The sequence below is a fragment of the Sylvia atricapilla genome, chromosome 21, assembly GCF_009819655.1.
Source record: "Sylvia atricapilla isolate bSylAtr1 chromosome 21, bSylAtr1.pri, whole genome shotgun sequence".
In the NCBI taxonomy this organism is placed as follows: domain Eukaryota; kingdom Metazoa; phylum Chordata; class Aves; order Passeriformes; family Sylviidae; genus Sylvia; species Sylvia atricapilla.
The window spans coordinates 773,956-796,213 of NC_089160.1; the positions used below are offsets into that span (position 1 = coordinate 773,956).

At 57.2% G+C, this 22,258-nt stretch overlaps 2 protein-coding genes across 2 annotated transcripts in view; one reads left to right on the plus strand and one right to left on the minus strand.

The window, feature by feature from the left end:
• The first annotated feature begins 15,356 nt into the window (after positions 1-15,356).
• LOC136370452 (endothelin receptor type B-like) lies at positions 15,357-21,542 on the plus strand. Its single transcript, XM_066333869.1, has 7 exons — positions 15,357-15,860; positions 16,627-16,739; positions 17,319-17,523; positions 18,012-18,161; positions 18,721-18,849; positions 19,395-19,508; positions 20,218-21,542. Exons 1-7 carry the CDS (start codon positions 15,396-15,398, stop codon positions 20,365-20,367), a joined length of 1,326 nt encoding a protein of 441 aa, XP_066189966.1. The 5' UTR covers positions 15,357-15,395; the 3' UTR covers positions 20,368-21,542.
• The window catches only part of LOC136370451 (SLAIN motif-containing protein-like), a 34,679-nt gene continuing 33,921 nt past the window's right edge, over positions 21,501-22,258 (minus strand). The window contains exon 10 of the mRNA XM_066333867.1: positions 21,501-21,718. Coding sequence (XP_066189964.1) covers positions 21,671-21,718 — 48 coding nt within the window. The 3' untranslated portion in view covers positions 21,501-21,670. The remainder of the gene's footprint in view (positions 21,719-22,258) is intronic.

Genomic DNA, 22,258 nt, shown 5'->3' on the forward strand with positions numbered 1-22,258 from the left:
CAATATATCTGCGAACTGTCCGCTGAGGAAAAAGGACAGGCGTTCCTGGTGAAGGGGGAATAGGGAAAAAGGAGCAGAGAGGGAGAAAAGAGACACGGAGGAAGAAACAGAAGGCAGGGACAGTTGCCACAAGAGCCCTGTCTGTCTGTCTGTGTGTCTGTCTGTGTGTCTGTCTGTGTGTCTGTGTCAGTCTGTGTGTCAGCCTGGCAGACAGAAGGTGAGTGCTGTGAACACCTTTGTGTCCCTGTGGCTCCAGGGTGGGCTGGGTGCCATCTCCAAACAGCAGCAGGCTGTGTGTCCTTCCGTCAGGAAAACCCGGGGGTTGTGTCCCAAAGGGAGCCAGAGCAGTCCTTCGGCTTTATCCGAACGGAGAGAGAGTCCGCCAGGACACTTCCCACAGGGTGTTCTCTCTCTCTCGGGGTTTCAGAGCCTGCACCTCCTTTTATCCTGAACTCCCCCTTCTCCTTCCCTCACTGGCTGAGGCACTCGGAAGGTGCAGCCCTCCCAAACTGCCTGTCCCATATCCCCATATCCCCCACATCCCCCCATATCCCCCATATCCCCCCATAAATACATAACATTTTTGTTGTTCTGCACTCAGTGGTGAGTTTAGTTTGTGCTGGGTGTTCTTGGTTGTACCTTCTCATGGACCTTTGCACCTCCTTCACCTGATACCCCCTTCCCTTCCCTTCCCTTCCCTTCCCTTCCCTTCCCTTCCCTTCCCTTCCCTTCCCTTCCCTTCCCTTCCCTTCCCTTCCCTTCCCTTCCCTTCCCTTCCCTTCCCTTCCCAAACCTTCCCAAACCTTCCCAAACCTTCCCAAACCTTCCCAAACCTTCCCAAACCTTCCCAAACCTTCCCTTCCCAAACCTTCCCTTCCCAAACCTTCCCAAACCTTCCCTTCCCAAACCTTCCCTTCCCAAACCTTCCCTTCCCAAACCTTCCCTTCCCAAACCTTCCCAAACCTTCCCTTCCCAAACCTTCCCTTCCCAAACCTTCCCTTCCCTTCCCAAACCTTCCCTTCCCTTCCCAAACCTTCCCAAACCTCCCCCCTGGCTCCGTCCCCGTTGATCATCAGACCCACACACCATCAGACGTATGTTGAGACATAAACAAAAATGACTGCCCCCTCTCGATGCCCCAAACTGCAGCAGGATGAACCAAGCCCTGCGTTTCACAGCCTTTGCCAGGAGGACAAACCATTAAAACCCCAAAAATCCCTTCCCCAGGGTGAGGTGTCCCCTGACCTGTTCTGGGGGGACTCCCCAGCGTTACCCGCTGTGTTACCCTGGCCTGGCGCAGCCTGCGGCAGGATGTTCTGACAGGGATCCTGGGGAAAAATAAATCACCTTGAACCCATTATCCATCAGGGTGGTGCTTCCATTAGAGGAGGCGCTGCCCGGCGGCCGCCGGAGCCTCCCGGCTCTCGGGTTACTGCAGCTGAGCTCTCAGGACCCCGCTGGATGCCATAAATAACCCGGTGGGCGCTGCGGGCTGGGACTGGGACCATTAAACGCGCCCAGTTCATTTGACAGGGACTCTTGGAGGGAGAAGGAAAGATCCGGGCTCTCCTCTGCCGGCGGGAGCGGAGCGCAGCGAGGGCTCCATCACCTTCCTTCCAGCACCATCTTCTGGCCAGCCCCTGGCCACAGGCTGCGGAATCCCAGGATATTTTGTGTTGGAAAAGACCTTTAAGCTCGCTGAGTCCAACCATTCCCCCAGCACTGCCAAAGCCACCACTGCCCCGTGTCCCCGAGTGTCACAGCCACACGGCTTTGAAATCCCTCCAGGGGATCCCTCCGTGTACCCACGGCAAGGGGCAGGGCTGGGATTGACTTTTCCCTTTGGAGCCCCTGGATTCGGGATTTGGAAATGCCTGCAGCATTTCTGTCTCTTCAGCCCTGGTTTGGAGAGCCCAAGGAACTGTCCTGCACTTCGTTGGCAATGAAGGAAGGGATGTGACCCACCCCACCAGGGCCAGGCTGCAGGGCACTGGGAACGAGCTGGGGTTGGGTGTCTCACCTTGGCAGGAGTATAAGGAAAGGAAGGAATTCCTTTACCCGTGAAGGAATTTCACAGGAATTCACCCTGGGAGGGTGGGCAGCCCCTGGCACTGCCCAGAGCAGCTGTGGCCGTCCCTGGATCCCTGGAAGTGTCCAAGGCCAGGCTGGATGGGGCTTGGAGCAGCCTGGGATGGTGGAATGGGATGAGCTTTAAGGCGCCTTCCAATTCCAAACCATTCTAAAAATCCTCAGTGCCTAAAGAAAGGAAATGAATGGACACAAGTGATGTACAAAGCCCTGTGGGTGTGTGATGGTTTGGCAGTTTGGGATGGACCCTACACCCACCTCACCAAAGGCCACCCCAGATGCTGGTGGGACATCCTGCAGTGTCACTGTCCCCTCCACTCTGTCACCACCACCACAAGCAGTCAGGCCCAGGAATAATTTTCTCCTTGCCCAGCGGCAACAATCCCCAAATTTCCAAGGAGGGGGAGAGGAGGAAGGCAGGAGGAGTCCCCAGCTGCCCTCAGAGCCCGAGTGGGCCCAGTGAGGACCCCCAGAGCCCTGGGAGCAGCGTGGCCAGGCCGTGGGCTGTGTCTCCCCATGCACAGCAGGATGTGAGCAGCCCCAGACACGAGTTAAACGCCCCGGAGAGTGAATTCCACACGGGCCCTTCTCCTGCACAGTTCAGTGACACATCAAAGCCCAGATAAGGCTCGCAGGGCACTGCACTCTCCAGGGCTGATTTATGTTCCTCCAGCTCTGGCCTCTGCATTTCTGGCCCATCACACGGCCGTGGCCCATGGAGACGCTTCTGCTCCTGCTCCTTTTCTCTCCGCTGCCCATCCTCTGCCCCAGCTCCTCCAGGGGTGCCCAGCTGCTCCTGGAAGTGGAGCAAAGTGTTCAGCATTCCACTGGACACTGTGGCCACGGCATCTGCGCTCCTTATCCACACTTGGTGCTCAGAGGCTTGTCCCAGGCAGTGGCACTGAGGAATAAACTGCAATTCCTGGGATAAACTCCAAACCTGCACCAGCTGGTCTCATGCTGGTGGCTCAGCTCTCACAGGTGACAGAACTGTCCCGTCTCAGAGGCACCACGAAGCAGTGGCAGCTGCCAGGAGCTCTGTTGGAAGCGTGGGCCATGGAATCATAACACGGTTTGGATTGGAAGAGATCTTAAAGCTCATCCAGTGCCACCTCCTGCCATGGGCAGGGACACATTCCACTGTCCCAGGTCATTCCCAGCCCCATCCAGCCTGGCCTTGGGCACTGCCAGGGCTCCAGGGGCACCCACAGCTGCTCTGGGCACCCTGTGCCAGGGTCCCCCAAGGAACAATCCCCTCCCAGGATCCCACCCAGCCCTGTCCTCATTCAGCTTGAGGCATTCCCCCTTGTCCCCTCACTCCATGCCCTCAGGGGAAGTCCCTCTCCAGCCTTCTGCAGGTGAAATCAAGGGCCCAGTCCATGATTTCATCTGCACCAGTATTTGAGGTTAGAGGAAAAGCAGGAGCTGGTGCAGCCAAGAGAACACGTAACGTTGTTCTCCTAATGAACTGGGACAGATTCGTGCTCCATGCAGGACAATCCCGAGCATCTGGAGCAGTGTTCCAGACACTGGCCCTGCTTGAGCAGAGGATCCACTGTGGTCCTTTCCAACCTGACCCATTCCATGATCCAGGGGTAGGTGCCAGGGGGGTGCAGGTCCAGCCCTGTGCTCCCAAACCACCTTCCTGACCCTCACACAGCCTGGGAGCACCCTTGGCACGACCAGCTGCAGTGTTCCCTGTCCCCCTGTCCCCCTGGCTCTGTCCCTGGAGCCACCACTGGACAAACAGACTCCTGGTGTGTGGCACCGTGGGGCCATCCCAGCACTGCCCCTCTCTGTGCCACAGGGATTCTCTGCAATCCAGGCAGGATTTGAGCCTGGCATTGCTGGAGATGGCTCCTTTAACCCTGGCTGAGGGGTTCCTGGGCAGGATGTCCTTTCTCAGCCTCCCAGTGCTCCAGGGCCGGGGGTTAATTAGGTAGCAGGGAAATGAGGAGTCATTAAATCTGCCTGGGCAGTGCTGTCAGCGTAACAAGGCCAGCCCAGGAAGGTTAAAGCCAGGATTCTCCTTTTCCCTTCGCCTTCAATTAACCTTTCCATGTTCTTGCAACACTCCGGGCCCCAGAGCTGGGGTCTGGGTGTTCTGGTAAATAGCAGAACACAGAAACAAACTTTTCTTTGAAGTCACCGGCAGGAGCCTCTTGGTTTCCAGCTGAAAATAAACACGAGGACTCAGCTTTCCTTTTACACACTGTCCCTGCCCCATCCGAGTTCTGGACGCGGGGAATGGGGTTTATTGGAATTGCTGTTCCATTTTGGCTTTCTCCTCCCCAAGCAGGAGTGTTGGGGGCTCATCTCAGCCCCCCAGCAGTGAGACATCTCCTTCCACTTCCCTGCTCTCGGGTGGGGCTCCTGAGGCCTTCTGTCACGGGTGGGGAGCCTCTCAGGACATCCCAGCTCTGCCAGCGAGCTCCTTCCTCCAGGGCTGTCCCAGGAGTGTTTTCAGGTGCTTTCACTGCTGGGCAGACACCTCAGCACGGAGGAGAGGTGCCGTCTGGGGGATGGCATCCCATGGTGGGGATGGAGCTGGATGACCCTCCAGGTGTCTTCCAGCCTCAACCATTCCGTGATGTGCTCAGCAGGTGACAGAGGACATCGGCTCCTGTCCACGTGCTGCTTTCCCTTCCTGACCCCAGAGGAGACCTGTGGGTGACAAATGAGGGATTTCCACGAGGAAATCCTTGTCCTCATCTGTCCATGGCAGAGGAGCTCCTGTGTGGAGCTCCCACAAAGCTCCCCAGAAGCCACCACTTAACAAAATGGGGTATTGGGAGGGGTTTTATAATGAAACCCTCTAAAAAAAAGAAAATTAAAAAAAAAAATCCATCCTTGTCTACCTCTCCTTAATTAATTGGGCAGGGAGGGGCTTCCCCAAATCCTGTCCTTAGCTCCTCACCCCTCTGGATTGGCCGTGGTGGGGTGGCAGTGCCCAGTCACACGCGGTGCTTGTGACCCAGCGGCTGTGTGGGGACGTGCCGCCCTCACAGAGGGCCCAGTGTCCCCTCACAGAGCCCCTTTGAGGCTCCTCACATGGCCCAGTCAGCCCTGGCACGCGTGACTGCTGTGTCCCCAGGCCATCCTTCAGCTACAAGGCAACTCCTCTTCTCCACATTGGTTCCTTCCCTCCATTGGTATCACTCCAGCTCCGCTCCAGCAGGATGAAACCCCACTCTGAGCCCCTCTGTCCACCTCTGTCCCCCTCTGAGCCCCTCTGACCCCCTCTGATCCCCTCTGTCCCCCTCTGTCCCCCTCTGACCCCCTCTGATCCCCACTGTCCCCCTCTGACCCCCTCTGAGCCCCTCTGTCCCCCTCTGACCCCCTCTGAGCCCCTCTGAGCCCCTCTGACCCCCTCTGATCCCCTCTGTCCCCCTCTGTCCCCTCCTGTCACCTGACCCACCCAGAGCTCCACACTGCTCCCCCAGCACGTCCCCTCCTGCAGAGAATCCTGGAATATCCTGAGCTGGGAGGGACCCCAGGGATCGTGGATCCAGCTCCTGGCGCTGCCCAGACCCCCAACAATCCCACCCTGGGCATCCCAGTGCTGCTGGAGCTCTGGGGCTGTGCCGTTCCCTGGGCAGCCTGGGCAGTGCCAGCACCCTCTGGATGAGGAACCTTCCCTGATCTCCATCCTGACCCTGCCCTGGCACAGCTCAGGCCATTCCCTAATTCCTGTCCCTGTCACAGGGAGCAGAGATTGGAGCTGCCCCAGGGGAGGAGGCTCCAGACCCCGATGAGGTCTGACCTCAGCCTCCTCAAGTCACCTCAGCTGCTGCTTCCCCTCCAGCCTCCACCTCCTCAGCCTCCTTTGGACACTCTCCAACTGATTTTTGAGGGGAGATTTGCCCACTCTGGTTGGAACCCCCCTCCCCATCAGGAGGCTTGGGAAGCTTAGAGGTTCCTGGCATTAAATCCTGGACTGGAGCTGCTGAGGGCAGGAGGATGCCCCTGGGGCACTGAGATGGGATGGATCCTGTCCCTGGACGGGTTTTTAGCTGATGGTTCCGTGCTAAAGCCAGCTCTGCACACGTGCACCACGTGCTCTTCCCATCTCTCCTTCCAGGATTCCCTTGGAGCAGCCAAAGGATTAAAGATGGGACAAATTTTTGTCTTCCTTAAACATTTTTGGGGACGCTGATCTCAACAGCCAGAGTTTGACTCAGAGGAAACTGTCCCAGGCTGTGGTGGGGTGGTCAATCTTCAGGGTTCTCACCATCAGTTAGAGACATCCCCTGGCAGGATTCCAGGGCTCCTAAAGCAATTCCCAGCCTTCACTTTATTGTCTCTCTGGGGTGGCTCCAGTGGGCAGAGCTCTAAAGCTCAGCTGGTCTCATTCCAAGCCTCCTCCAGATCCCTGCTGGAGGTGCCACTGCAAAACTCACCTAAAAAGGCTCAGCTCCTCTTTAGGCAGTGGCGACTCCCAGGGATTCCTCAGTTTCCCTGGATGGCATCCGTGGGTTTCTCTTCCTGCAGAAGGCTCAGGGGGGGTTCGAACCCAGCAGTGCCCAGCTGTGATTTTGCCACCAGCTGTATTTAAATTCCGGGTTTTCCTGGCTCATCCCTGAGCTGGCCACCAAGTTATGGGAGTGATCTGACAAATCCCAGAGCGAGCAAATCCCGGAATTCCTGGCTGTGCCTTTGGCTGTCACCCTCCTTCCCCAGGGATAACCAAAGCCCAAACCGCGGGAAGGACGGGTCCTCTCCCAGATGCCAGGGAGCTGATCCCCCCGGCGTTTTCCCCTGCTTTCCCTAATTCCCAAAGCATTTTTTCTGCTGCCAACGAGGCATTTTTCACTTCCCCATTCCCAGCTGTCTCTGGTGAGCAGGCTCCACGGGATGAACATGGGGAATCTCAGCAGTCCTGCCCTCCCCAGGACTTTGAAGACCCTGAATTCCAGACTGTTTATCCAACCATCTCCTGCTGTCTTTCCTCAGTCCCGTTTCCTGGAAAGGTCAATGGTACTTGAAGCTGTTGGTGGCTCTTCTAGGAGAGGCCATTAATCTCTCTATAATTATCTGCAGTCGTTTCAGGAGCAATAACCCATTTGTCCAGGCTTTTCTCAGAAGCTTGTTTAGCAGAAGCAGGGAATGGAAGGTGGGAGACACTGGGAAATAATCCAGGGAATGTCCCTCTGAGCTTCCAGGCCCCGTGGCTGTGGGAGCTCTGGTGTGGTTCTGCCAAAGCCACCGAGGATCTGCCCCAGCTCATCAGCCACTGGAAAAGTCTGGAGATCTCCCTGGATCCTTGTTGGCTTCACATGAAGTGTCTGGATCCACTCCAGTACTGACAGTGCTTGGATTTACTTCAATTCCAATTTTTTAGGAAGTTTGGCCCTGAATTTGAAATATATTCACAGTTCTGGAGCTGAAGTACTTAAATGGAGTAAATTTACCAAAATAAATGAAGATAATAAACAGCATTCAGAAATTAAAATGCTCAAACCCACTTCTGTTTTCTATCAATTATAACAATATTTTTACACACATGGAAGTGTATAAGCAAAGGATTAATTGAAGGTTAGAACAATTGCACAGCACAGGGGAGTTTGCTCAGGTCTAAAGCCCACAATATTTAGGATTCAGCCAAAGATGTGCTGAAGAGAAATTAATGTAATAACTCCATCTAACCCACCTTTAATCAAGCCCATTAGCAAACGGCATCGGTGCTGCCAGGGGAGGGAGGTTCACCTCAGGGGAACGCACCTTGTGACACGTGAAAACACAGAAATCCCATTTCTGTGCCCATGGGCCTCACCCCCATGGCCATGGATCAGCTGTGGTGCAGCCTGTGCATCCCAGGGAGCCACAGTTCCACATCCAGGAGAGCAGGGATCTCCCTGGGAGCCGTGGCAGAGCTCTGGGTGAAGGGGGACAGTTCCACCAGCGCTTTGTGGGGATCCTCTGTCACCTGCCATCCCCAGCCACCCTGAGAGCAGTAATCCCGACCTTGTGGCCGTAAACACCTGGGAGCTGCTTCCCCTCTGCCTCTGGAGAAGCCTTAGGACTCGTGTGGCTCCTGGAGGAGCCGAGGAGGGAGCAGCCAGGTGGGGCTGGGGCTGTGCTCCCAGGGAACAAGGGACAAGGTGACAGGGAACGGCCTCGAGCTGTGCTGGGGGGGTTTGGATTGGAAATTGGGGGAAAAGTTCTTCCCAGAGAGGATCCTCCAGCCCTGGCACAGGTGCCCAGGACAGTGTGGAATTCCCATCCCTGGAAGTCTACAAGAACCCCACATGGAGGTGGCACTTGGGGACGAGGTTCAGCAGTGATCATGGTGCTGGTTGACGGCTGGACTCGATGGCCAAAAAGATCTTTTCCACTTTAACATCTCCATGATTCCGTGATTTTTAAACCCTCTTCCCACCGAGGCCAGGATCAACGTCCTCCTCGCGCTGCTTTCGACATCTTTGGGACACAGAGACGTCCTCGGTTCCTGCGACTTCCCGAGGGCTCCCAGGGGACCCCAGCCTCTGATGTCCTGCCATCGGGGCCGTCTGAAGACAGCCAAGGGCTCCTCAGAAGCCCCAAATTTACCCGAGGTCAGGCAGGAGCCCCACGCCCCGGGCCGTGACAGGGGGACAGAAGGTGCCACCTCCAGGCAGCTGGCCCGTGTCCCTCTGCCAGCCCGGGGCTGCAGACACCCCGTCCCCTCCCGACAGCTCCAAACGACTCCAAAGAACTTGACTTCGCTCGGCCCCCGCCTGATAAGAAAGTTATGAGCAAAAGAACTCCAAGTGCGGGGTCAGGGCGGGCTGTGGGAACAGCGGGGATCTGGGCGCGCTTCCCGAGGCATCCCCTCCTCGGGCAGGGAAAGTGCCCCAAGGACCCTGCTCCTGGCCTCACCCGGCTCCGGGGACCCCCGGTCAGCCCTGCGGTGCCGCTCCTGGCGCGGGGGAGCGTTCCCGGTTTGCTGCGGGGATCCCGGGGGTCTCAGCGCTCAATCCCTGGAGTTCCTCTGCGGCTGCTGCAGGACGGGTATCAGGGAATACACTCCAGGAATATGGGACAGGTGGGGTTTGCATCCCACCGCTTCCCTGTGTTCCCAAACCACATCCCGACACAGCTGAGGGGCAGCTCGGGGACTTCAGACTCGGCTCTCCATAGGATATGGGAGAGGATAGGAGATAGGAGAGGATATAGGATATAGGATATAGGATAGGATAGGATAGGACAGAATAGGATATAGGATAGAATAGAATAGGACATAGGATAGGATATAGGATAGGATAAAATAGGATAGGATAGGAGAGGAGAGGAGAGGATAGAATAGAATAGGATATAGGATAGGAGAGGGAAGGTTTGGGAAGGTTTGGGAAGGTTTGGGAAGGGAAGGTTTGGGAAGGGAAGGTTTGGGAAGGTTTGGGAAGGTTTAGGAAGGTTTAGGAAGGTTTGGGAAGGGAAGGGAAGGGAAGGGAAGGGAAGGGAAGGGAAGGGAAGGGAAGGGAAGGGAAGGGAAGGGAAGGGATGGGATAGAGGGCAGAATATGAAGGCACCACCTCTGGCTCTCCTCACTCTTCACTGCAGCACTGCTGAGTTGCTCCAGGAGTTAAAAGCAGGGAATAATCAGCCTGGAGGGAGAAAGGAGAACGAGAAATTCAGAGGTCAGAACTTGATGTGAATGGAAATATTTGCAGCAGAAAAGCACCGCTGGAAAGATGCCAGAGCTGTTCTCCAGCACTCCAGACCCCTCTGGCAGAAGAGGCAGGGCAAAGGGGATGCTGGCAGCAGGATTTGAGGAATACGACCAGAAATGCAGGCAGAGCCTTCTATTTATTTATTTTGAGCGATGCCAGGGGAGGTGTCGGGCTGGGAGGCAGATTCTGAGCGCTCCACATCAGCATTCCCAGTGCCCCAGGACTGAATCCCAGCCTTCCCAGAGGATGCCTGAGCAAAAATACACCCAGCATTTCAGCCAGATGACACCAGGCCTCCCCAAAGCAGGAGGATTTTCCAGCTGACAACCCTGGAAAACCATCTTCCTGAAGGGTTTGTCCCTGCAAGTCCCCAGCAGTCACTTCCCCATGATGTTTTACCTGTTTGAATTCCTGAGGGACTGTCCCTGAGTTTTCCTGTCCAGGTCCCAGAGGAGAGGCCCTGTGATGTCTCCAGGAGTATTCCCTCTCCCCAGGTCTCCCTTTTCCCCCACAGCCCCCTTCCTGCATTAGGGATAACACCTGGACACCGGGATTCCCCAGCTGAGCTGAAACTGGGGCCTGCCTGGGGGCTCAGGGCTGTGAAGAGCAATTAGTGCCCTAATTAGTGCCCTAATTAGAGCGATAGGGGCTCTGGGAGGCACTTCCATCCCCTCCTGGGCACATCCCAGGGCAAACAGCTGCGTTCCCTCTGTCACGGGGTGAGCGCCCAGATGTTGGGAGGGTGATTCTTCCAATGATTCTTCCAGATGTTTCCCTGCCCCGTGACCACACCTGTCGGTGGGATTCCTCCCAAGCTCCACACCCCGAAGGAGAGTCCAGCTGAGCCTCTGGGGGCAGGTGCACACAGATCCGGGGTAAATCCCGCGGTTGGGGCTGGAAGCAGCAGGGATTTTCCCTTCACCAATCCACATCTGGCAGCGGTGTTCCAGTGGCTGGGACTGCAGAGCCATTGGCACGTCCCCACAGCTGGCAGAGCCCTGAGGGATGGGTGCCCTGAGCTCTGCCTCTCCCCACATCTCGGGGGTCCCCCTGAAGCTGCTTTTCTGCCGTGACACCAAACGGGACTTGGCGTCCCTTTGGGGTTTCATTCTCATCACTGGAGTGATTAAAACCCCAGCCTTGGGCCCCAGAGTGTGTCAGGGGCTGTGCCTTGGCGAGGTCGGCTTTTCCCGGGGGTCTCCGAGGGGCTGGAGCCGTCCTCTGGCGGAACAGAGAGGGCCATTCACGGCCTGTCCCGTGCAGGAACGTGACTGGCCCGGGACAGGCTGCAGGAGCCCCGGGGCTCAGGGAGAGGGGCTCTGCGTGCCCCAAACCCCTCTCCTCTGGGGACAGAGCCCAGGGAAAGCCCCTCACAGGGTTAAATCCATGGGGTCTGCTCCCTGCTCTGCCTGCTGACACTGTGAGCAGAGGGGACAGGGCCAGGTCACTCCTGCTGCCCTTCAAAGGCTCAAGCTGGGAATTCTTTGCTCCTGCCTGGGCCAGACCAAAAGTCCAGCCTCGGAGTCCCAGGAATGCACCAAGGTGTGGGAATGATCCACTGAGCTCCAGAGTCGATTCTGGAACACAGATTCCAAGGTGGGAACATGTCTGGGTGTTACTGGCCGAGAAGGGGCAGCAGCTGAGTGCCCCAGGCAAGGCCAGGGCTGAGCTGCTCCATCCATCCAGCCCACACACCTGGATTTCCTGCTGTCCTTCCCACTACACCTGGCTCTACCTCCACGTCCTCCCCACCAAACCTCCCTTTTCCTGCATACACACATCATTCCTGCCCTCTTTAAAAACCTTCACCACTGAGACAAAAGGCAGCCTGGTCCAGTTCTCATCAGCAGCTTTGAGGAAACCTTGAGCTGAGGATCCTGTCACTCACGGAGCAGACGGTGCCACCCCCTCATCCTCAGCTCGATTTGTTTATTATTGTCACTCCTCGCCAGAGCTGTCCCGTGTTTCTCCAGCTTCTCCCTCCTCCATCCCACCCTCAGCCATTGGTCACGGGGGCTGTGCTGGGGCAGCCCTGGGATCTTCTATAAAACCACCCACGCCAGCAAGGACATTCCCCGCAGCACCAGTCCTCACACAAAAGCCAACCCCAGCATCCAAACCCCCGCAGCTCTTCCCAGGACGTGCCCGGGGTCCCAGGGAAGGGGAAGGAGCCGTGAAGGGGAAGAAACAGCTCCCAGGAGCACCCCAATTCCATCTGGGTCACCAGGAAGGTAAGGGGAAATGGAAAGCTTTGCTGTTCCCTGTGTTAATCTGCAGGCAAGGCGATTCCTTGTGTCAGGGTGAATTTTTGCAGCTCCTTCTGGGGAGAGTGTTGGAGGTGCCTGGACAAGGTCCAGTGTGTGGAAAGGAGAGGAGAAATCCAGCACTCCTCTGGTGGAAGCTCCAGGAGCAGCTGGCTCCAGGTCAGGGAGCAGTGGGATGTGCTGTTGTCACCTCAGTCCCTCCTCTCCTCCATCCACAGGGATTTTGCTGCAGTATTTATCCTCAGGAGAGCTGTGTTCAGTGTCTGGGGGATGAGGTGGGGCTGCTCTGGGAGAGAGGGAGAGGAGGAGATGGAGGATGGAGGGAGAGGGTGGAGGTGAGGATGCTGCCTGGGATGTGCTGGGCTCTCCTGGGCTCTGAGGGATTCCGATCCCACACCCAGCCCCTTTCAGGCAGAATCGGGCTCTGTAGCATTGAGGTGGCAGTTTTCAGTCTGATTTTCCCTCTGGGAATCTCTCCCTGATGTCCATGTCAGGATTCCAGGGGGTTCGGCTGTGACTTGGGCTCGGCACAGTTAAAATTCCCACTGGGATGGGTGAAGGCAATTCTGGATCTGGGGTTCAAGCAGCTATTTATTGGTTTCCCATCTGAACGAGCTTCTTGATGTGCCTCAGCTTCCATCAGCTGAGGAGGGGACACTTCCGAGCACTCCGAGATGGGAAGAGCAATGGGCAGAGGGACAGGAGAAAAGAGTTTATTTTTGCCCAAATTTTTGATTTGGTAAAAGATTGGATTCAGTTTAAGGTGAGATGAGGAGGAAGTGTTTTTCTTCTCCAGCGCAGCTGCACCGTGGAGGGGATCCTGTGATCCTCCCTCACATGAGCTCCTCTGCCAAGCCCCAGGGTTTTCATGCCTCTTCACTTTTCCTTAGCCGAGCTCTGGGCTCAGGCTGGGCACATAACCCAGCCCGGGGGGCTCTGGGCACCACTTCCACTGCCCGTGCCACTGCTGTCCTCCAGCCGCGAGTGGCCGTGCCACCCAAAGCTGTCCCTGTGAGCCCTTCGGGAGCTCGGGCAGGGTCTCTGAGCTGGCTCTGCCCTCTGCTGAGAGCTGCAGTCCTGTGGCACGGGGCAGGAGAGGCTGGGACACCCCCTGCCCCTGGGGAAGACGATGGAGCCGGGGAGTTCAGCGAGGCTGAAACCCCTGGAACAGGTCAGAGCAGGGGTTTGTGTCCAGGTTTGTGACCCTTTGGGGTATTGATCCATTCTCTCCTTTCCTTTCTTCCCCCTTCCCAGCCCGGCCAGGCACCTCCTTTGTGGAGCTGCCCCAGGAGCTCTGCTCAGTCCGGGGGGCTCCTGGTCCCCTCTGCCCGGGGTGGGAGCAGTGCTGGGCCAGGATTCCCCCTGCCATGGGCAGCGAGAGCCCTGCTGCAGCCTGGGAGAGCCTTGCCTGGCCCTGGGAAGCAGATCCCGGAGCGCAGCGGGTTTGGGATCAGCTCCCAGCTCTGCGTGGAGGAGGCAGAGCAGAGCTTCAGTCCCCCTCTAACCCCAGTGAGGCTCCCTGAGCCCTGCCTCACTTGGCCCCTGGAGCAGGGAAACCTCTCAGAAAGGCTCCAGTTCCCAGTCCAGCCACAGGTATTCCTTCTCCCATCAGAGCTGGGAGGGTTCACAGTTTGACAAAAGTGTTCCTTATTCCCTCCAGCCAGGAGCCCCCAGGTTTATCCCTGCCTGAGGAGCAGCCTGGAGTTTTCTGCCCTCTCCCTTTCCTTCCCTGGGCTCATTTCCAAGCCTGGATCACGCCGAAACCCCTTCCTCAAACCCACACTCCCCAGGATGGTGCCACCACCAGCCTCAGCTTGCTGCTGTGGTTGTGCAGCAGCCCCTTGGCTCTTCCAGCCTGGAAGTGCTGCCAGAGCAAAACCACCGCGGGGATATTTATTGGTGCTGCAGCCCTGGAGAGCTCTCCCTGTGCCAGCAGCCAGCGCTGGAGAGAGCCCAGGGAGCTCTACACCCCTGAGCTGCTGGGCACGGGGGTTTGGGAAGGAAGAGGTTCAGTGGTGAGGATGAGGATGAGGATGAGGATGAGGATGAGGATGAGGAAGGAGGGGCTGTGCTGCTGCACAGAAATCGGGGTGAGCTGTCAGCTGTCGATAGGGCGCTGCTGGAAAAAGCCCCGCAGTGTTTTCCCAGCAGGGCTGAGCCCTCCCTCTGCAGGGGCAGCCCGTGGGGTCGCCTGGGGATGTTGGGGAGGCTCCTGTCTCCCCGTGGATTGAACTGGAAAAGTTCTGCTGGCTCTGGGGGCCCTGAGGTGGGACTGCAGGACTGCCCAGGTGTGCAGGCACTGACAGGTGCCCCAAAACCAAAACCTGCACCTGTCAGGCTGAGGAATGACATGACCCCAAAACTAAACCCTACAAGTCCCTGCCAGGAGGGGACAGCCAGGGGGTGGGGCTGTGATCCCAGGGGACAGGGACAGGAGGAGAGGGAACGGCCTCAGGCTGGGCCAGGGCAGGCTCAGGGTGGGCAGCAGCAGGAATTCCCTCACGGAAAGGGTGGTCACACCTGGGAAAGGGCTGCCCAGGGAGGTTTGGAGTGCCCATCCCTGGAGGTGTCCAAGGAACAGCAGTGCTCTGGGCTGGTGGAGATGATGTGGAGATGGAGCTTGGACTCGATGATCCTGGAGTGCTTTTCCAATGATCACCATTCTGGGATTCCAAGTGAGGAGTGGGATAGCCACAGAAGGAAATTGGGACTGGCCACAGGAGCAGCAATGAGTGCAGGAGCTGCCTCACACTCCCTGAGCACAGGCAGGTGTCCCCAGCCACTGCAGGGCCACGTCAGAGGCACAAGGGACAGTTTGTTCCCCTTCCAGTTTGTTCTGCTGAACTGTCTAAATTTAGCAGCACAAACCCCAGCCTCAGGGTCAACAACACTGACCTGGTGGGATCCGATCTGGCATCGTTTCTGTTTGATGATGGAGCTCACCAGCAACTCATAAATAGAATTGGATCATAAAATATAATATCACAGGTTGGGGGGATCCACAGGGATCATCCAGCCCAGCTCCTGGCCCTGCCCAGACCCCCAGCAGTCCCACCCTGCGCATCCCTGGTGTCCCAATGCTCCTGGAGCTCTGGGGCTGTGCCCATTCCCTGGGCAGCCTGGGCAGTGCCAGCACCCTCTGGGGAAGAACCTGTCCCTGATCTCCAACCTAAACCCCTCTGGCACAGCTCCAGCCATCCCCTGGGGTCTCACAGCAAGCAGAGATCAGAGCTGCCCCAGGGGAGGGGATTTCAGACCCCAGCCAGGTCTGACCTCAGCCTCCTCCTCTCCAGGCTGGACAACTTCTCTCCCACACCCCATCTCTCCATCCTCTGCTGAACAATTCCTCTCCGTGGTCCCTTTCTGTGCTCCCCGAGGACATCCCCCAGGCACCATGAGGACTGGTGTGCCCCACTCCTCATCAGGACTGATCCCAGCTCCCACCACTGTGGCCATTCTCCTGGGCTGCCTGTTCTCCGGGGCACACGGCCAGACTCCCCGGGCCTTCCAGCAGAGCACCGTGCCCCTGGAGGCGCTGAGGCAGGAGCAGCCCTACAGCCTGCTGCAGCCGGGGCTGCTTCGGGCCCTGCCGGTGTCCAACGTGTCTGGCAGTGTCCCCTCGGAGCCACCACTGCTGCCCGTGTGCGCCAGGCCCGCAGACATCCGCCACGTCTTCAAATACATCAACACCATCGTGTCCTGCAGCATCTTCGTGGTGGGCATCATCGGCAACTCCACCCTGCTGCGCATCATCTACAAGAACAAGTGCATGAGGAACGGGCCCAACGTCCTCATCGCCAGCCTGGCCCTGGGGGACCTGCTCTACATCCTCATCGCCCTGCCCATCAACGTCTACAAGGTAGGCTCTGCCTGGGATGGGGCTGCCCCCACCTCGGGACTGCCTCTGGATCTTCTGGAGGAGTCCAAGCCAGTTTGGATGGGGCTTGGAGCAGCCTGGGATGGTGGGAGGTGTTCCTGTCCGTGGCAGGAACTGGGTGAGGTCCCTCTGGAGCTCTCCTGAGATTCCATGGTTTGTGTTGCTGCTGAGGCCGAAGGAAAGGGCTGGATGGTGGTTGGTTCTGGGGTAGACACCAGGAGTCAGGGCACAGGGGGGTTGTGAACTCAGCCTCGTGCTCCTCCTCTGCAATCCGTGGCCTGGGTTTCTCCAGCCTTCAGGACACGTTGTCCCCACCTCTGCTTGTCCCAGCTGAGCGTGGGTTCGGTCAGGAAAGTGAGTGTGCACAGGGGTCACAGTCTGGAAGAGGTTTGGGATACGTGGCTTTGAGGCTGGAGTTTGGCTGTGTCAAAGCACGACTTTCACTCTCCCTTTGAGAACAATCCAAGGCAGCCTAGTGTGGAGTTCAGGACTCAAATCCATTCAAAACCCTCCACAGACCGGAGTCAGGACCTGGTGTCTGGACCATCCTTCATCTCTGTGTGCAGTCAGGGAAACCAAAGTCTCCCAGTACCAGCCAACCATGGGAAAGTGCCCACGGCACATTCCCAGCGACGGGAGCACAGAAAGCTCTCCCTGCTCTCTGTGGGCTCCTCATGGGTGAGCTCCCAGAGGAGACACTGGAGGCACATTCCCAAAGCAGCCTGGTAACCCTGTGGGTCCTCCCCAGCTCCTGGCCAAGGACTGGCCCTTCGGAGTGCAGGTCTGCAAGCTGGTGCCCTTCATCCAGAAAGCCTCGGTGGGCATCACGGTGCTCAGCCTCTGTGCCCTCAGCATCGACAGGTGAGACACAGCGGGCACACCTGCGCTGCCCAGCCTGTCCCTGTCCCTTCACTGCCACCAGGACCAGGAGCTCGTTCCCAGCCAGGGCCAGATGGGGACAGGCTGCCCTCGTGTGGAGCTGGGATCCAGCAGGAACTCTCTGGCGACAGAGTTGAAATGCTGCTGGGAAAGGCTGAGGGGAGGATCATGGTGTGGGTGGGGTGGTGAGGAGGGGTGGCCAAGGACAGCTCCCGTCCCATCCCATCCCATCCCATCCCATCCCATCCCATCCCATCCCATCCCATCCCATCCCATCCCATCCCATCCCATCCCATCCCATCCCATCCCATCCCATCCCATCCCATCCCACCCCACCCCATCCCATCCCATCCCATCCCATCCCATCCCATCCCATCCCATCCCATCCCATCCCATCCCATCCCCTGAGCCCCTGCATCCCATTCCCACACTTGGGAATGTTCAGAGGTGGAAGGTGTGAGGGAAAGGACCTTTGGGATAATTCTAATCAGCACATTTCCTCCCCTCCCTGGCTGCTTTTCTCACTCCCACGTGCTCCTGTCCATTCCCACCCGTGGGCAGGTACAGGGCAGTGGCGTCCTGGAGCCGGATCCAGGGCATTGGAATCCCCATGTGGAAGGCCGTGGAGGTGCTGCTGATCTGGGCAGTGGCCATCGTGCTGGCAGTGCCCGAGGCCATCGCCTTCGACATGGTGGAGCTGAGCTACTGGGAGCAGCACCTGTGGGTGTGCATGCTGGCCTCGGAGCAGAAATCCCGCTTCATGAGGGTACGTGTGTGTCCCAACCCCAACCCCAATCCCAATCCTCATCCTAAACCCAACCCCAACCCAAATCCCGCTTCATGAGGGTACGTGTGTGTCCCAGCCCCAACCCCAATCCCAATCCCAGTCCTCATCCTAAACCCAACCCCAATCCAAATCCCGCTTCATGAGGGTACATGTGCATCCCAACCCAAATCCTCATCATAATCCAAATCCCGCTTCATGAGGGTACGTGTGCCTCCCAACCCCAATCACAACCCCAATTCTCATCCTAAACCCAATCCCAACCCAAATCCTGCTTCAGGAAGGTACATACATATCCCAGTCCTAACCACAATCCCAATCCCAACACCAACACTGCTTCAGGAGGGTACACGGGCATCCCAATCCCAACCCCAATCCTAATCCTGCTCCAGCAGGGTACACGTGCATCCCAAGTTACTCCTCCTGCCCTTTCCCCATTTCCAGCTGCTCTCTCTGCCTTTCCCCCGCAGTTCTACCGGGATGTGAAGGACTGGTGGCTTTTTGGGTTTTATTTCTGCCTGCCCTTGGTGTGCACGGGCATCTTCTACACCCTCATGTCCTGCGAGATGCTGAGCAAGAGGAACGGGATGAGGATTGCTCTGAATGACCACATGAAACGGGTGAGAGGACCAGGGAGGGGCCCTGGGATTCCCCAGGAGTGCTGTTGGAGGGGGGACACTCCCACCCCTGGGAAGGACAGGAGGAGCAGACAAAGGCTCACAGCAGCTCTTGGAATATTGGTGCACCCCAAACCCTTCTGGCCACAGCCCAGCTTCATCAGGGCTCTCCTGGTCAGTTATCCCAGCCCACCCCACCCTGGACCAAAGGCTGGATGTGCCAAATCCCAGACAAGGCGTGCAGGGAGGAGCTCACTGTCCTCTCCCACGCTTTGGGGATGATCCCCTGAGGAGCTGCAGCTGCTTGTCCCCATAACCATGTGAGGGGTGAATGGAGGAGGCCCCAAGGAGCACGGTCCCATGGGAGCCACCAGCAGCGATGGTGGGGAGGGGTCTGACCCACGTGGAGCTGCCCCTTTCTGCAGCCTGGAACTCATGCAGGGCTCCAGGAGCAACCTGGGCTGGTGGAAGCTGTCCCTGCCCAACCCAAACCATTCCATGACTCCCCAAGTCGGGAGCTGCTCATCCCAGTGCTCATCCTGCCCCTGCTGGTGTCTGGCAGCGCCGGGAGGTGGCCAAGACCGTCTTCTGCCTGGTGGTGATCTTCGCTCTCTGCTGGCTGCCCCTGCACCTCAGCCGCATCCTCAAGAAGACCATCTACGACCAGACGGACCCCAACCGCTGTGAGCTGCTCAGGTAGAGCCCCAGAGGGTGACCCCAGCCCCGGGGAGACCAGCACAGCCCCTGGGGGGCTCAGACCAGACTGGGGGAGTTGCCTCCTGCCTCCTGCTTTCAGTAATTCCTTGTGCAGATGGCACCTCCCGATGGGCACAGAGAGGGTGGGGGGATGTCAGAAGGGTTAAATTAGATTTTGGAGTGTCTCTGTGAAGCTGAGGTCTCTTGGGCACAGGAGCATTCCCAGCAGGGCTGAGGGCTCCTCGCTTTCTGCCTGTTTTCCTCCCCTTCCACCCATCAGCCAGAATCCTGCCCAGGCCAGGGGCTGCTGCTGGGCTTTGGGAACACCAGGAGAAATCAGAGCTCCAGTTCTTGGCTTCCTCAGGGAATGCTCCTCACGGGGAAAAGTGGTTCTTCTTAGGGAAGGATGGGTTTGTGCTCAGCTGTCAGTCACTGCTCTTCCACAGAAGCAGGATCCCGGGCCAAAATTGGAATCTCTAGTTTGGAAATCCCCCCCTGTTCTCCATGAGCTTCTGACACATCTCTTCTCTCCCTTCCCACCTCAGTTTCCTCCTGGTGATGGATTATTTCGGGATCAACATGGCCTCCCTCAACTCCTGCATCAACCCCGTGGCTCTGTACTTCGTCAGCAGGAAATTCAAGAATTGCTTCCAGGTAGGAATGATCCCTCCAGAGCTTCTGGCTGCAGCCCAGGGCCACAGGCTGATCTTATTCCTCATCCCAAATTTTCCCCGTTAGGTCCTTCTCTTCCCCAAGTTCACCAGAGCTCAGTGCCCTGCTGGGGGGAGGCTTTGGCCAGAGCAGGATTTAGGACAAGCCAAAAATTCCCTGTCCTGGAATGGGAACATCCCCACAAACCCTCAGACCAGGGGCTGGGGCTGCTTCAGACTTTGAAGCCAAGCTGTTAGGAGAAATTTTCAGTAGTGGAGCCGTGAGAAAGAAAGGGAAGGAGAGGATGGGATGGGATGGGATGGGATGGGATGGGATGGGATGGGATGGGATGGGATGGGATGGGATGGGTTGGGATGGGATGGGATGGGATGGGATGGGATGGGATGGGATGGGATGGGATGGGATGGGTTGGGATGGGATGGGATGGGATGGGATGGGATGGGAGTTGAGCCCAGCTAAGCATCACCTGTATTTTCTGTCCCAATAACAAAAAACGCCCCAGATGTCAGTATCCTCATTTCCCACCCTCACCAGCCCTATCCTGGAAAACCTGCTCCCAGCAGAGCTGCAGGACAGCAAGGCTCAGCATTCCCTGGCACGGCGCAGAGTCACCTGCAGGCACAAATATGGGAATATTTCCTCCTCTTTTCCCCTACCCCACGTGTGACCTGTGCCCCTTGTGTCTCCCCAGTCCTGCCTGTGCTGCTGGTGCCAGAGGCCAGCCCTGAGCATCAGCCCCACGGATGAGAAGGGATCTGTTGGGAAGTGGAAAGCCACGGGGCAGGAGCTGGGGCTGGACCGCAGCAGCTCCCGCCTGAGCAACAAGTACAGCTCTTCCTAAACCCCTGCCACCGTCCAGGACGAGGCACAAGGACAGCAGGACCCCTCCCATCCTCTCCCAGGCTCCTCCTGGCTGGGCCTCAATCACCTTGGCCTTTGTGTCCCATCCCAACTGGAAAAGCTGGAGCCTCTCCCCAGGCCCCAGCCCCTGACCCCAGCGGTGGCCTCGGCAGCAGAGGGAAGGGGATTCACATCCTCAAAATCACAGGATTTTTCACTTCCCCGCAGGAAAACCAAGGGACTTCTGCCTCAGGGAGGGAACATGGGGCGGGGGCATGCGTGTGGGAAGGGAAGGAAGGTTGGGGTGGTGGCTCTGAGATGGATGTGGGGTGAGGAGGACAGGGAGAGTGACAATTCCCAGCCTGGAGGAGCCAACCGAAGCTTGGATAAATCCCTGTGAGGGACAGAGAGGTCCTTGTGGTCACGTGGAGGTGGGAAGGGCAGTGGAGAAGGTCCAATCTCAGCTGGGAGAGCCACTAGAACCAAGTAAAATACGGGAAAGGGCTCTCTCAGATTTATTATTGGCAATAATTCATCCCCCAGGTGGTTTTCCAGCAATTTTCAAGGCCAGGTTGGACAGGGCTTGGAGCACCCTGGGATAGTGGAAGGAGTTTCCTGCCCCTGGCAGAGGTGGGAGGGAGTGAAGGTTCCTCCCAACCCAAACCAGTCTGTGACTGCAATCCATGTGATTCCATGTGACTGTGAATCCATGTGATTCCATTCCAACATTCTTGCCAAAACTTTCAGAAAAAAACTACACGAAAAAGTTGTGTTTACCAGGTTTTTGATGATTTTTTGTTGGTTTTCCCGCATCTCTCTTTTCCCTCTCTCTCTTTCTCCTTCTTTCCCCCTTCTACCTTGTCATGGAAAAACACGGAGAGAGGAAAAGGGGAGAAGAGACCTGTAATTAAAACATTTTCCAGATGTTGGGGTGGATTTTTTTAGCTTAACTTTCACTGAAATGTAAAGGTTTTACAAATAAATCATAAAGACAAGTGGGTTTCAAAGAAACTGAGGAGACTGAGGAATACCAAGACCGGCCCATTGTCCATAAATTTCCCAATCTGTGGAGCAATCTGTGTCCACATTCTATGACCTTCCATCCCTGTGCTGAGCAGGACACAGCATCAGCTCTGCAGCATCTAAATGAATAAAACTTTATTATTAAAGAAAATACATTTTGCAGCAAAGTCATAAAAAAAAAACCCCAAACAACAAAAAAACCTCATTTGGACACAGGGAATTCAACACACAGAAGTTACACATCCATGGACATCCATGGACATCCATGCCATTGCCAAAGGCTACTGCATCTCCTCCTCCTTCTGTGCCCTGAACTCCTTCACGCTCCTCTGAAACAAGAGCAAAGCACAAATGCCACCAAGGTGTCCCCTGGGGTGTCCCCAGAGTGTCCCCAGAGCCACCACCCTGCTGTGCTGGGACTCCCCTGCCCGGGGCCTGGAAAGGCTGGGAAGCTCTGGCAGAGCTCCGGGTGCTTTTGGAAGAGCTTTACAGTCAGGAAAGGGAGCCAGGCCATGGATCAGGCACAGCCTGCCCAAAACAACTCCCACGTTTTCCTGCCAAAGGTGTCTCCAACACAGGGCTCAGCCTGCCCCTCATGGCCCACGGGGCAGAACTGACCCTGAGCTCCCCAGGACAGAACTGACCCTGAGCTTCTCAGGAATGGCCCAAAGGACAGAACTGACCCTGAGCTTCTCAGGACAGAACTGACCCTGAGCTTCTCAGGAATGGCCCAAAGGACAGAACTGACCCTGAGCTTCTCAGGACAGAACTGACCCTGAGCTCCCCAGGACAGAACTGACCCTGAGCTTCTCAGGACAGAACTGACCCTGAGCTTCTCAGGACAGAACTGACCCTGAGCTCCCCAGGAA

Excerpts from the sequence above, each read along its gene's own strand:
- LOC136370452 (XM_066333869.1), top strand. The coding sequence starts at position 15,396 with ATGAGGACTGGTGTGCCCCACTCCTCATCAGGACTGATCCCAGCTCCC. Across the intron at positions 16,740-17,318 it reads TGTGCCCTCAGCATCGACAG|GTACAGGGCAGTGGCGTCCT; the intron begins GTGAGACACAGC and ends ACCCGTGGGCAG. Across the intron at positions 19,509-20,217 it reads AATTCAAGAATTGCTTCCAG|TCCTGCCTGTGCTGCTGGTG; the intron begins GTAGGAATGATC and ends GTGTCTCCCCAG.